This window comes from Trachinotus anak, unplaced genomic scaffold, assembly GCF_046630095.1.
Source record: "Trachinotus anak isolate AG129_WGS33_773 ecotype Australia unplaced genomic scaffold, CSIRO_AGI_Tana_v1 ptg000026l, whole genome shotgun sequence".
Classification (NCBI taxonomy): Eukaryota; Metazoa; Chordata; class Actinopteri; order Carangiformes; family Carangidae; genus Trachinotus; species Trachinotus anak.
In genome coordinates, this window is record NW_027273877.1 from 3,560,104 (window position 1) to 3,575,488 (window position 15,385).

The 15,385-nt window shown below is 44.1% G+C and overlaps 1 protein-coding gene and 1 non-coding gene across 8 annotated transcripts in view; both read left to right on the top strand.

Annotated features, from left to right (window-relative positions):
- LOC139609909 (FERM, ARHGEF and pleckstrin domain-containing protein 1-like) overlaps positions 1 to 15,385 on the top strand; it is a 52,301-nt gene that overhangs the window by 145 nt on the left and 36,771 nt on the right. For 3 of the 7 annotated variants that reach the window (XM_071464956.1, XM_071464959.1, XM_071464960.1), the window contains exons 1-2: positions 2,894 to 3,119; positions 8,157 to 8,384. In XM_071464956.1, coding sequence (XP_071321057.1) covers positions 8,211 to 8,384 — 174 coding nt within the window. In that variant the 5' untranslated portion in view covers positions 2,894 to 3,119; positions 8,157 to 8,210. Of the gene's footprint in view, positions 1 to 2,879; positions 3,120 to 7,506; positions 7,561 to 8,156; positions 8,385 to 15,385 lie in introns of those variants that run through there. The other 4 variants (XM_071464957.1, XM_071464962.1, XM_071464961.1 and 1 more) reach the window with 4 other exon arrangements.
- trnai-aau (transfer RNA isoleucine (anticodon AAU)) lies at positions 112 to 185 on the top strand. The gene has a single exon. It is a non-coding gene; the product is annotated as a tRNA-Ile (tRNA).

The following is a 15,385-nucleotide window of genomic DNA, read 5'->3' on the forward strand; positions in this document are numbered from 1 at the left end:
CGATTTTAAGTTTTTATTTGTGTGTTTATTTTTGATAATATGGTTACCTGAAGTCGTGTTCTCACAGGGTGTCATTGTACTTTACCACTTTACTAATCCTAATCCGAACATGGCCGGTTAGCTCAGTTGGTTAGAGCGTGGTGCTAATAACGCCAAGGTCGCGGGTTCGATCCCCGTACGGGCCAACTTCTTTTTATTTTATTTTTTTTATATATATAATGTCCTAAAAGGTAATACGAAGTAGCACTGTGTATGTGCCTGGTGTAATTTAACAACATTAATGCAAGTACTGCGTTTAAATACATTTTTATGCAGTTACTTATAGTAGTGTAAACATCCTACACTACTATATTTATTTGACAGGTTTAGTTGCAAGTTTCTTTTCAGATTTAAAAGTTTTCACAGTGTTAAACCGTAGGCTGAATATAAAAGGTGTTCAATAACTGCTTACCAGTCTATTTGGCGTGGGACCCCTTGCATTAAAGAAGTATTTAGTATCAATTAAAAGAAACCAATATATGGTGGTTCCTGCACTAAATATCTATTCTATATATATATTAGTAGCTGGGCCTCTTTGTAAGGTATCAGAAATTATAAAATATGAGGTGTAAGCTTACATTTTCCATCAGCTACCAAACATCAATTATAAACGTATCCTCAATTCACCCTTTCCATCCCTGGTGGTAGCCTGTTGGCCTTGCAGCTTCTCTGAGTCAGAGGTGCTGTTGTTCCTGTCTCCTGGTCTGTCCCGCTGTGAACAGCAACGCTGCCACAATTAGATTTATTACACAAATAAACAATCAAATGTTGTTATGTTGTCCAATTTCATGGGACCGTAACAAATAAAGATGGACTCATATGCCTAGGCCTTTGCAGTCACTAGATCCCGGCCAGATATTTAAGAAGTTGGAGAGAGGGAAGACACAGGGACGACTCAGGACACATTCAAGATGATATATTTCTGTTTAGATGTATACATATCTTTTCATACAATAATAATAAAAAAACAAACAAATGTGATTGTGAGAAGATATATAAGGAAAGGCTGTTTATGCGTTGTCATAGTGTTACGTGCCGGAGTGGTGTTTGTGTATGTGTGTTGTGTCCTCGGCCCCTCCCCTTTTTTTCAATCAGGTGAATCAGCACAGCTGTACCTGGTTTCACAATCAGAGCCTGGCGTATAAGGAGCATTGAGGAGGCCTGGTTGATGCTCGGGGGCCAGATGGCAGCATGAAGGCTGTGTGTGTGTGCGCGCGCGAGAGAGGTGACCACTGTACTATTACTGTTATCAGCCAGTGGGCCAGATTGCTGAGTGTGTATACGAGGTAGTGTCTGTGCGTTACTCCCTGTGGCTGGGAGGGTGTTTTCGTCTCAACTTGTAGTTTCCTGATTGTTGTCTCGTTGTGTTTTAGTCTCTGGTGGCAACCGTGGTTATTGGGTGGCTTCCTCAGTTAAGTAGGTGAGTGTCCAGCTGGGCTGTTTCAGTCCTTCCGACAGGCGCTCTTTTGTTGTTTTGCCTTTCTTGTTTTTGGAGTAATCCTGGGCGGGGAAGCAGTTCTCCAACGGGGGCAGGCAATTCAGGGCCCCGGTCGCTGAAGTTTAGCCTTTAAATCGCCTCGAGCCCAGCACGCTCCAGAAGATAGGTAAAGTGTATTAGGCAGGCCCTGAGGAAGTTGTTCAGTTGTCACGTTTGCCACCTGTAGTGTGGTGTTCAAGGCCATGTTCTCCCTCTTCGTTGGGTCTTCCAGGAGTTTCTCCAGGGCCTGGAGCTCTTCCACTGTGTTGTAGGGCTGAGTGATGAGAGGGAACGTGTCCTCCTCAGAGGTCTGCCTGGCCCTGATTTCTGTCAGGTTTTTAATGATCTCCTCCTGGTTGGCAATTATACGGTCCAGCTTGTTATGGACTTTCATTTGAAAGTCTGGAAAATAAGAGGAAGTTCATTAGGTTTAAGTCAGACAAAACTAAAGGAATTAAGGACTGTGCTGCTGATAAAGCTCTAAGTTCACCTACCGTTCACAAGCCCAAAAAACATTGTGGCGGCTTTCCTGGCAGCAGAGGCCCTCTGGCCCGACCTCTGGAGCCTCCTGGGGGCCTTCTTCACCTCCTTCTTGGGGCTGTTCCCCGCCACTGGCTCGCTAACCTCTTGGCGGGGTTTTGCCTTCCTGCCAGCGGCGGCTTTCTTGGCCGGTTTCTCGGCTTTACCTGCAGCCTCCGACCTCACCCGAAAGCATCCGGAGGCGCCGGTTCCCCTGGTCCGGACCAGAGCCCCCTCGGTCACCAGGCTGTTGATGGCGGTGTCCAGGCGGGTTTTGTTCTTGGCCACATCGTCATGGCTTGAAGGATGCGCTCTCCCAGTTTGGTGACGACTTTCTTTCCCATAGCTTCTTTTCTGAATGATGACAAACCACAAACACAGATTAGCACTGCAGTACCAAGAGGCAACCCACCCTGACATCACCCACTGGTTTGTGAACTGCCGTTTTGAAGCGTGGATGTAAGCCACGTGTTTGCAATTTGGCCGTCGCCATCTTGATTTTTTGAAACCATATTTGGAGAAGAGGGTGGAGCTGACCTTAGAGCCGAGGTCACCCACCTCCACCGGCTCCCTGTGGATCCCAAATCAGCCATTTAGTAAATTTAGTGAAATTTTGACATGCATTTCTAGTATTGTTATTGATGTTAAAGGTGCAATAAAAGTGTGTTGTTAGCTTCAATAAACAGTATAAATGATCAATTGACAATGAAGGATGAAAAGCCAGATATTTTAGCGCCATATTGTAAATGTGCCTCCCTGGATGGTTTTAATTGCCTGGTACAAGCCCGGACCCTCCGCCTCCGCTTCTCCACCTCCACCGTGAGGTGGTGCTCTCTCTCCGCCGGGCCGCCTGCGCTGGAGGCGGTGTGTCTCCCTCCTCATTGTCTCGGTGGAAAGCTCGCTGCTCTCGGTTTCCCCCACATTTGTTTCAATGGCCACCGCGCAGGAACCACGTCCCAGCTGAGAGGGAGCGGCTTCGCTGCGGAGAGAGACCCCCCGACCCCGAGCTTCAGCCCGGGGCCGCACGGTGCCGGATTTACGAGCTCCTACCGACGGACAGCCCGCGGATCCCGAGCAAAGAGGGGTAAGGAAATCATGCCATCCGGATTATGAGGCGACTTACACGTAGGCTTCCTGGTATTCCTCCCACTGTGCACACTTGTGCTTGGATATGTCCAGATTTGAAGAGAAGAAACGCGCTGATGTTTGATGAGCCTGCTGTCTTCAGTATAAGGCTGCAGCCAGTCTGTTCATTTCCTCATCGGCTGAGCTTCAGGAGGTCCAGCAGAGCTTCTCCCCCTGTGAGCTGAGGGACAGACAGGAACAGCCTCCTCCTCCAAGTGCTTTCAACGCTTTTATGCGTTTTAACTTAATTCACAATTTTGTCATTTTAACTGACACAGGTTTTTTCTTCAGTATTGTGGGTTTTGTTTTGCAGCTTCTCCATGCACTAATGGCCTAGCTCCATGCACACACACACACACACACACACACACACACAGACACACACATAGCAGAGTCTTGAGTGGGAGCTGTTTGCCTGCTGACACCTTTGCTGTGGCCTAAAGGATTACTCTGCTAACCTACATTCAGGCGTTTGCATGTTGCCAGCTGTACTCAGCATGTGTGTGTGTGTGTCTTTAAATGTGCTCTATCTTGGTGTCTCACTGAGTGCATGCCTGTCCTGCAGTATATCAACCCCCCCTTTCCCCCCCGGGTGCTTTGTATTGTCAGAGGCAAACCTTCATCCACCACCCATCCCCTGGAGAGTATATGCATGGCACCTATCGGGTGTCAACATCAGCTGACAAACAAATCCCTTTCCTTTATAGGTCTTGGGGGGGGGGGGGGTCCCTTTGGCGTGAGGTCAGAGCATGGGGTCAGTGGGGAGACAGCGGCATCACCTCGCTCATGCATTTTTCTAATGATTGTTGCAGCATGTGAATCCGGGTCGGCCCTGCTGCCCATTCTCTTTTGCAATCAATATCACACCCGCAGAGCCAGTAGAATTGGTTTTACTCTCTCCTTTCTTACAAAACACACACACACGGCCCCAAAGGAGGAATTCCCCTGAGGCCGGTAGAGCAGCTTTATGGTTCCACCAGTGTCACCTTGATACAACATGGTATCAGGCGCAGCCATTGATCTGCCAAGGACCTTGGGTGTAAGTGCGGTGTTTTGTAGCCTTGGTCTCACCTGTGCTTGTCAGGCTGTTGTTGACACTCCTGTGTGTCATTTTTTTAGGTGAGTCAGATGGTACACGGTCAGTGGCTGTGTTTGTTTTTTTTTAATGGGATCTTCCTCTTAAAAAGGGCAACAAGTAACACAATCTTGGTCACGGATGCACTCAGATTTATTCTTTCTTTTATTCTTAGTTTTCGTTGTACAACATGGCATGAGGCATCAAATGCATACCAGCAATTTCAGCAGTTCACCTTATTTTTCAGGGGTTAAATTCATGGTAAATATTCTAAATGCAAGGTCCACTTGTTAAGCTGTTCCCAGAGCTTTTAATCGTATCCCACAGCATTCCTCTGGGAATGTAATATGCAGCTGTAGAGCTGGAACAGTTAATTAGTCAATTAGTTGATTGAAAGGAAATGAATCACCAACAATTCTGATAACTGAGTTGACTTTTTTAAAGAAAATAATGACAAACCTCTCTAGTTTCAGCTTCTTAGATGTGAATATTTGCTGGTTTTAAGTGAATATCTCTGTTGCTCAGTCAGAACCTGCCATTTCAAATGTACCGCCAAAATAATCAGCAGATAAATGTTGAAAAAGATGATAAACCCACTTTGTCGCATACAGTGGAAATATCCATCACATCTTTTTTTAGGTAGTTTGAGCTCTGATCATGTTTTATAGCACAGTTTCTGCATTTCTAAACTGTTAATAAATACATAGTTACACAGCAGCCATGTAAACATTCCTGCCCTTTTTAATCTAATGTCAGATGGCTCATTTTCACTTTAACATGCAGTATGTGGTGTCTTGATTTATTTAAAAAATAGTCAGAATTGCTAATTCTTAATAACCAAAGTATGAGGAACCAGATTTGCTTTGACAACTTAGCGCTTTCTCTGTACACGCACACACTCACATCCGATTCCCAGGGCCTGGCTTCCCTCTCACAAACTCTTGGGAAACTTTCAGCTAACACCAGTTCAAAGGCTGGTTGAGAGGCCTTGGTCCCGCTGCTGGAAGCTCCCACAGTAGCGTCCTTTGTGCCTGTGCGACCAGCTCGCTCTGTATTCCTCTCTTGCTTAACTAACTCCATGTATAATCCCCCTCCCAGGCCCTACGGAGGAGATGAGGAAACTTCTGCCTCCAAACTTCAGATTTATGGAGTTGTGAAATTGATCCAGCAGCTAGTGTGTTGTTCTCGGGTTTTAAATCAGCCCAGTCAGCATTTATGATTTTGTTCATGAGAGAGACCTCGGTGAAAGATCTGTGGAAGTAGCTGTATTGTGTCTTGGTACCGTGTAGGCTTCTCGTTGATGAGTCTGTGTTGAGAGAATGAGGACAACAAACCAACCCTGCTGTCTGCAGAGTATGATCCACTCACGTTTGTCAGGGTAATTGGCACCTGTCTGTTAGTGCATGAGTAGGTCGAGCTATAAAACTGGCTCTGAGTTGACACTTGTTTTGCTTTGAAGTGTGACACAAGAAGGTAACCCAAAGTGAGTGAGTGTAGGCTTTCAAAAGCAGCTTATTTAGGATCGGAATTGGCTGAACTCCTTGTCGTCTCAATCCTAGTTGCTAAACTGGCCGATACTGAGCAACTAATAAACAACCCGGCCGAGCTTTGATTTCAGAGCAGTATGGGGAAATGAATGCTCCCACAGGTGTAATGACTAACCTGACTGCCAGGTCCCTTTATTGTACGGCCACTTCCTTGGCCGGTTTCCAGTTTCCAGTTGCAGCTTTTGTCACTGAGGTGAAGAGAGCAGCTCGTTTGTGTGTGCAGGTGGAGGGATTAGTAGTAGATAATGTCTCCTCTATGTCTACGTCTGTTGTGTAACCTTGCTGGGAGAGATTAGATTAGGTGTGAGACCACAAAGGGAAACCAATAAAAAAAGTTGTCTGTAGAGTTTCTATGCAAATTCAGCACATTGCAAATGTTTTTTTTTGGTTGATAGATTTACCAAGAAGAAATTTGGTTTGTAAAATGTCAGATAAGAATGAAAACTCTCTTTTGTGATGCTCAAAGATATTTAATTAGCAGAGAAATGAAGCTCACCCTCACACTAAGACTGGAACCAGTGAGTGGTTAGTGGTGGATGAATCGATTATTATGATAGTTGCACATCAGTTTTCTTTATTCGACTGAGTTGTTTCAGCTCTGTCCTGCACCTTCTCCTTGGACTAGATTCTGCACAGAGACTTCACCATAAACCTCCAGTCTTAGCCTTGCACAGAAAAGTGTCCAGCACTCGGTGGATTTTAGGATAGTCTGCAGAAGACCACAAATTATACACCGAGTTTTTTTTCTCCAAATTTGGGCAAAAGAAAGCTGTATTTCTCAGGCTTTGGACTCGGTCATCACCATCAACCTGATAACATACTTTAATGTGGGCTTGAAATATGGACCTTACCCTGGACTTGGTGAATACGTTGCTGGCGGCTCTTATAAAGGGTGGATGTTTGCCACCACATAGGTCATCCCAGTTCACTGCACCACCCATCTGCTCTGAAACATTTGGTGTCTGATTATTGGCTGATATTTGGGCGTTGGTTGGTTTTTTTTCTATAATCATTCAGGCATTTGTGTACTGACGGACAGTGTTTGTTACTTACTGGTTGACATATACACCGACACTGATGTATGTGCATGAAGCTAATATCAGCTTTTTGTAGATGAGGATGTATGTTTCTCAGAGGACAGAGGATTTTGACCTGACTCCAAATTACCTGTTAATCAACATGATGCCCAGTGGGTCCCTAATGACAAATTGATTTAACGATTTATTGACAAGAAAAGATGTAATGACTGAACACGGGACAAAAACAGCATTTCCAAAGCAAAGACAAAAAAAACAAAACAAATCAGACCTTTTCTATTCTATTTCTATTGTCCCGTACATGACCAGTGCACTCAGACCCACTAAAACAGGTTGTACATATTGGAATATTGATCTAAATTTGTTTGTGTGTCGGGGCAGTTCGGCAGTGTGTAACCCTCATCCCTGCTTTACCCCCTGACTATCTTCTAAAACATTCCTCAGCCTTGATGTCACCAAGCGTCTGAGAGGATATTTATTGTCTGAGGCTGAGGTTTATCAAGTGTGGGGGGGCGGGAGGGGGGGCACTGAAAAGTTTGTGTGTGTGTGTGTTTGAGTCTGAAAGAAGAAGAGGGGGGGTCAAGGGTGTCTTTGTGTGTTCTCAGACCGTATCTCATCTGCCCCACTTGTGAAGCTTTGATTCAAGTCTGAACTGGTCTTAAACAGAGCTCTGTGTTTGGTTTGTAGGAAACGCAGTAAATCCCACCTGCATGTGCTGTGGCTGGAACCAGTGTGTGCAATGTGAGTGTCTAGCAATGTGTGAGACACGTCTGTCTGTCTGTCTGCTTCTTTGCACTCACTGACTAAATCCCTTGTGGTTGTTTTTTTTTTTTTTTTCTACAAGGCCAATTTAACTCAGACTGAACAAATGTGGTGAGATTTTTTGCACATTTCTTGAACGAATGAAGCACAAAGTTTCCCTTCCTTCCCAAACAGAGCCTCTTACTTTCTTTTAAATCTGTATTTTTCCCACATTTAAAACAGTTTACACCAGAAAGCAACTTTTAACCTTCATTTTCCGGCCTGTTTCTATTTTTTAATTCTAATAAAAACCCACAGAAGGCGTTTGGCAATTCCCATAAAAGTAATGCAGGAACACCTTACGAGGAAATTGTTTACAGAAATTTACCATCACACAGGATGTGATGTAACTGTGCTATTTAGAATGAGTGCCTGGATGCTAGAGGAAATGCTTGCCTCTTGCAGCGTTAAACTGCCTGCTATGTATTTAAGAAGCCAAAATTCAAAAATACCCAAAATCACAGACTGAAGAGATTGTTGCCTTTGCTCATAAAAAGACACAAACTGCAACCCCGAATTTTTCCTTTCTCCTCCAGACGTGAACAGAGGCCACTGCAGCTCGAGAGCGCCTCACTGTAGCGTCCGTCACCATGGTCGAACCAGCCGACAGGCCGTCTACAGCCGGACAGAGGCTGGGCGCCCCTGAAAGTTTCGGAGTGTCCACCCTGGAGCCAGGTCTGCGTCCTCCTGCTCAGCCTCCGGGGAGACAGGTCTCCATACGGGTGCAGATGCTCGATGACACGCAGGAAGTCTTCCAGATATCGGTGAGTAATGTATGAGTGTCTGCTTCTGCATCGTTGGATGACTGCAGACACAACTGAGGGATTTTCTTGATGAATGATTTAAAGTGAGTGTGTAGGAGGGAAGCACTTGGTGTGTTAAACCTGGAGCCGCTGATCCACATGATCCTCGTGTGAAACTGCTCCTTAGAAGCAAAATGAGCTATCATGCTTGCTTGTAACCTCTCTTGCATGTTGTTATTGAAATCCAAACACAAAGAATGTGTACATTCAAGGTTGATTGTGTCGTCTTTATAGCAGAAGAGGCTCTAAAGAAAATCGCCTTTGATTCAGTATGGCGCTAATTTGTCTGCCCATCTATCTATCTCATCTGTTTATCCACCTCCTGCTGACGCACCCGCACATGAATGACTTGGTGCAAACCTTCAAAAAGGTGCAATAAAGCCCAACAGTTGTGGCTTATCAATGGGATTATTCAAATACATTGCCCCCTCTCCCTATGCAATCCATCAGCTGTTTGTGGTTGCAAGACAATGACTCAATATCTTCCTTTCACCTTGAGTCTTATCTCATATCTCCACTTCCTGGAGATATGCAGGAAGTAGGACAGAAGCCAACTTCCTGTCTAAGCACGCCACACCTACAGACCCCTGATTTCTGCTTCATAGACAGAAATACTCCCAGCAGCCTCTGCTCTCTTCTAGTCTTTATCTCTCTCCATTTCTTGTCACCATCTTCTGCCTTTTTCTTGCCGCCTCAGTCCCTCCCATCATTATCTCCTTGTGCCCATTCATTTCCTCACTTATACAAACTTATACCGTACGTTGTTTGTAGATTCTAGTCAGTACTCACCCAGATTAGGCATCTCACGTGTTTGCATGTCTTTTGAATCAATGAGAATTTGTCTGTGAGCTCGAGCATGTCAAGAGTGTGCGCTTGCATATAAAGCACGAGTTTGTCCACGGCGGCTCTCTGACTTCCTAATGCTGTTTAGAGAAAGAGGTCCTCTGAGAGGCTGCACTGCCAGCAGCTTTAATGACATCGGTGCTGCGGTGCTTTGGTATGTCATCCTCTGGGTGGGTCTTGGTTTCTGAATTAATGCCTGTTGCAATCTGACAGGGAGCTTAGTTTCGTGGCCTCGTCGGTGATTTGCACGCTTTTAGAAAACCCCCAGCTGCTGTATTATTATCAGCTCAAGATTTGGGGAGTTTTTATCATGATAATTAAGAAAGAATCCAGAAAGAGTCACTCTCTGGTCTGGCCTGTCGAACATCCAGAGCTGCCAGTTCAGGGAACCGTAATTGGCTCTTGCAAAAATGCCAAGAATGTATGTGGTTGTTAGAGTGTCAGTGCCTGAGGATGTGTCTGTGGCTGAGTGGACAGTTTGACACAGGGCTCTGGTGTCTGTGGGAGGGATCTGTGTCATCTGCTTTTTTTTTTTTTGCATTTTTTAAGAATCCTAAATTGATATTTTCTCAAAGTGATGTGCGAACACAGAGCTTGTGGTTCTCCAGTAGCGTGACAGGGATCTATCCCCTCTATCCTTTTCTATCCTCAGTCTTTCACACACACACACGCTCGGAGGACATGGTCTATCTCTGTGGAACGTCTGTAGACGTCACTGCTCGGACCACAGCAGAACGCATCAGCTGACAACAGCAGCATGACCGCAATGTATTAGTACCGCACTTCCACACACTACACGCACGCAGGCTTGGTTGGGTTTGTTTGTTTGCTGTCATTAGAGCTGAATGTGAACCGGCAGAGGACTGGGCTGGGAATAATAATGAAAAGAGGGGGAAGTGGGGCTGAGAGGAAGGAGCAGGGGATGGAGGGAGCAGACAGGAGAGCAGGAGAAAGAGAGGAAGAGAGAGAAGTGAGAAGCAAAGCATGGGAAGTGAACCAACCAAATTAATGAGAGTTGATTTCACAGCTTATCACAGGTTCAGTGGAATAAGGGAGGCATTGTCTTTTAAGCTTGACCCACCTAATCAGTCTTTTTCCTGTTACAAGGCCTTCCAGTGTATTTGTGCACTTGGTGTAGGCTAACATGTAAATCAATAGTGCCTGCAGCTTACACTAATGTTGGCACTTGTTTGGGCCTTTTCCCACCGCAGGGAGGTAAATAGTCTTAAAACCTGTGCCAGGGCGCTGCAGAAGAGGAGCAATACATTTTAAAGATCCAAAACATAGGACTCTTTATCAGCAACACTAACGTTTTTTTACACTTTGAGTAACAATGTTGGCAAACTGTGGTACTGTTGTGATGTTGACTTGAGGTTTCCATGCTTGATGTTTGAATTTTAACCTTTTTTAATTCAATTTTTAGACTTTAGTGACCAACAGCAGCAAGCTGATTATGCACATTTGAACCCATTGGCTTCTTAGTTAGGGTTCGGACATGACCTTATGATGTTTCACCTTCAGAGCCTTATTAGGTGTACAACATGCTCAACATGGGTCAATAAATTCAGCTTGAATAAGTCATTATTTAATAAATCTAGTGCAAAAATTCCAAACATTCTGGTCCAACATGCGTCTTCAATAAAGTGTATATTTCTTGGATCCAGGTGGTTGACATTGAGAGTTCAGGCCTTCATCCTCAAAGTCTTTATGATGTTTCTGGTGTTTATAAACTCAGCTGTATCCTCAGGCTCTCGGCTGGGAATGTGCACCATGAACAGACTCCATCATCCAGATTCTCATGAAGAGTAACGTGGAACACATTCGATCAAAAGGAGATCCTCCAGAGTTTTAGCTGGACTCTGTTTTTAGAGGCACAATGCCTGAATACCATTTAAATCTAATGCAGCTTTTCCCTCTCAGAGACTCACACTCGCCTGCTCAGCTTCTGCTTGTAGCACGAGGTGGAACATTTATTTATTGGCAGTTAATACTTCTCTTTGTTTATGGTCATTTTCTTCCTTCTCCGACCTGGTGCACATTATTTGAGTGCACATTGCATTAATAAAACATCATGACAACACATTAGCACACACTGCATTAGTGCCCACTATTGCAACACACACACAAACACACACACACACACACTAGGAGGCTTCATTATTAATTTGGAGTGGAAGCAGCATGGTGGAGGAGTGTGTGAGTGCAGAACATTGTCAGTCTCTCCCACCTGGTAAATAATTGAAGGTAGAGTGGATGAGCTGTGCACGTGGCTTTATCTATGTGTGTGTATTTGCATGCCTGGTGAATGATGGAGGAAGCATGTTACTGATTTGCTTAGTTTTTATCCTATTTTAACCTAAACCATTCACTAACGTCAGACGTTAGCTTCCACTGTGTCCTGGCCGTGCACAAACAGCAAAGCCCAGAACACGACCTCCCTCCTCTTTCTTCCAACGCACAAATTCGAGCATCCACAAACACCACTTTGATATTCGGTTTTCAGTTCAGTTCTAATCCGTTCAAGCTGCAGTGTTTAAGTGTACATCAGAGGGGAACTTTGTAGCGTGATTTGCCCTCACAAGTTAACCTGCCCCAGATCGTCTAAGTTTATCTTCAGGTCACAGCATCAGTGATTGAGGGGAATTTTCCAAAGGCAACCATTTTGGTTTATGTGGTGGAGATTAATAAAACTAAGAAAAGGGAACAAGTGACTGGTCTTTCCAGTTTCTAAATGGAAGTAATGTGCAGCATACAAACACTCAAAGGAGTGGATTGAATAATGTGATTAAAGTAATATAACAGCATAGGTAATCTTCCAAATCTAAAGTGAACACAATGGATTTGCTTTAGGTAATTTCCTCTCATTAAAGTATCAGGATTGTACAGGTGATATTTTATGTTTTTCTTATTGTAAGCAGATCTCATGAAAGACCAGCAATGATTTGCTCTTAATAACAAGTATTGCGTGTTCATTGTTGTTCAAAACCTATTCCTAACATCAATGCAGTTTGTTTTAAGTCAAAAAACACACCCCTCCTGCTGGAAATACTCACTAGAGCACCAAATGTGTATTAATCCGCAGCTGAAAATAGTCCCCAACAAAAACACTCTTTCCTCCTTCTTTACTTACAGTTTCTAATAACTAGAGTTCCCAGTGGTTTTTATGGAAACAGCCTTTTGAAGATGAAATTATGTACTTTTGAGCTGTTTGTAAAGATTTACTTCCTCAATAGGAATGAATGTGTAGTAGCTAAGTTAGAAAGTACTAAGAGATGGACTAACGCATCGTTGGTTTTGAGTACCAACAGGCTTATCCTTGAACTGGATCTAAACTTAAACCTGAACCGGAACAAAATAAAGAGACAGAGGCCAGCAAAGTTGAGCAACATGTTTTTGTTTTTTTTTCTGCATCAGGGAAAAACATGAAGTGTTTTGATCCTTTCAGCTCTGGAAACATTGGAAGCAACATCCAGCCTGGTGTTTTTCACATTTAGCCATGATTTGCCATGATCTTATTCTCCAGTGGGGGCCTCCATGATGGCACCTGCAGCTGTTCACTATGTCTTCATATTCCAGCTCTGACTTGGACTACTACAGAAGTCCTGCTGATTCCCAGAGGAGCGGTTTAGCTCAGTTAAGTCTGCCCTCCGTGGACCTGCTGTCTCTTTAAATATCTCATCAGTTCAGATGATGCATGTACGATACTTGTAGTGATTAGGCCCTGCATATGGGGCCACATGTGCCCTGACAGAGCTTTCACTCTTGCTTCCCGTTTCTCTCCCTTCTGGAGGATGTTGTCTTTTTTTTTTTTTTTTCTTCCTGTCTGATTGGTTAATATTTTTCCTGTACTGCCTTGTCTAGCGTGCTGACCTTAATCCCTGCAGGAGCATGCAACAGATCCACATCAAGATTGACTTCCTCGGTTGCGGTGTCCGAGGCTTGTGTTTGCATGTGTGAGGGAAGTGTGCGTGCTCTGCTGCAGTACGATCACTGTGAGGATTTTTTGCTGCATGATTAGATCGTGGCTTCATCATCTGCATGGCTCCTGATCTTTTGTCTAAAAGAGAGTTGGGGGAAGATACAGGACTACAGGGGGGAGGGCCATGAGGATTAGGATGATAGGAAGTGCTTTATAGATGCCACCATTTGATGGACTAGCAGTCCCCCCAAGCCCTTGATAAATGAGCTACAAGTCCCCCGCCACATTATGCACAATCGCTCACACACGCTCACTCCTTAGCTCCGATGTGGAGTAGCTGACATTTCAAATAGGTGGGCCTTTGTGCCTCGGGAGATGTTACATATGGAAAGAGGAGATATGAGAAGAAAGAGGACAGTGAGTCAGTCACACCTTGAAGAAGTGTATTTAAAGATAAAAAGCAATGAAGTGACGGAGAAATGCAAAGAGAGACTTTAATTTTATTCTTATTTCTTCAAGATGACCGTTTAATTTGGCTTTCTCTTGGTCCGAACGCATATATTTAGTATTTTAATGGCACAGTCTGCTCATCGTGTGGTCCAAATGCTTCCACCCTGAGCCCTCTGCTCTTCGAAAAACACTCATCCCTCCTCCACAGCAGAGGCATGACTGACTCATTGTTGTGCTTCCAACACGGCGACCTCGGCCATTTGGCCGTAACATGAGCAGAAGAAGACATTAGTTTTAATGCAGCCTCCCGTTAGTGAACTAGCCTGCACACAACCAGACAGTTACAATTTTGTGTTCTTTTATTTTCCTTTTACAAGAGTTGGCTAGAACCCTCAAATGAAAGTTGGAGATGTTTGTATGTGATCTTTTGAAGTGTTTTACCCTGAAGCTCAGACTCAATTATCCACCCTCTGCTTTACAGAGTTTCTGTTTCTCTGACATTTACACTGGAGAGAGAAGAAAGACGCAGACAAGAAAAGGGTGATAAGAGATAAGAGTCTGTGTTTCTGTTTTGAAGCTGGGAGCCAAGTGATGATTGTGTTTGTGTCTGTGATCTTCAGTTTACTGACAGCGTTGCAGTGGTTTGGGTGTGTGGGCAGTGTCGAGGTGATATTTAAAGGCAGTTTAACGTGGTTATTTCAGGGTGAGACTGAAATGCTGCAGTGATCTCTGCAAGTTTATGACCCCTCTTCTCTTCTCTTCTCTTCTCTTCTCTTCTCTTCTCTTCTCTTCTCTTCTCTTCTCTTTCTCTCTTTCCGCTTAAATACAGAACTAACAGTAGCTTTGGCCGTCCTCATTCATCATCATCATCATCCTCAGAGACCTGCTCTGTGTGTGTGTGTGTGTGTGTGTGTGTGTGTTAAAACCCCCCAGTCCCTGCTCAATCTTGTACCGTAACACACTAAACCTATATGATGCTGTTTATATGGGCTCACAAGGGCCACATTAAACCATGTTACATGGATATGTCAGTTTATAGGTCCATGTGCATGAACATATAAACAATGAGTGCATGTGTGCACGCTAAAGCCTGCCCAGCAGTTGCACAGACTCCTAAGCCTAGTTAATTACAGTCATATTAAAATAAATATTTGAATAGATTTGCAGATGTAATGTGCGTTCCCTTTACACTCTCATAGATGGGAATGCTGGATGAACAAGACTAAGTAATGTAATCATATGCAAATAATGCATCATGGTCCCTGTAGTACTGAGCCACCTCCACAGACCAGCACAGAACTATTGAACCGCATCATGAAAATTTGTGCATCATGGTTACTTTCCCATTTTCAGATGCCACAACCGACCGTTTGCTAAACCTTCCTGTGAGCAACGATTGTCCAGTGATAGCTTAGCAACTAGCCAATTGTAAGTACTCATTAATTAGCATTTAGCATGAGCTAACCACAATATTTTGTTGGATTAAAGATTACGTTACAAACATTAAAAAAAATCAGCTGGGGATGGTGGAAGTGGAAAGTTGAACAGGTGTAACCATAATAACTAAGGATAACGGGGCTTAATGATGACTCAATCATAACCCCAGGCGTTAGACTTGTTATGTACATGACTGTTCTTTATTTTCTGTGTCTCACAAATCGAAATATTCCAATTAGGAATTTCCTCGGAGCCTATGTGGTGTCCCAACGACCAGTTTCAGAAACATGTGGATGCAGCGTGCTCGCACACA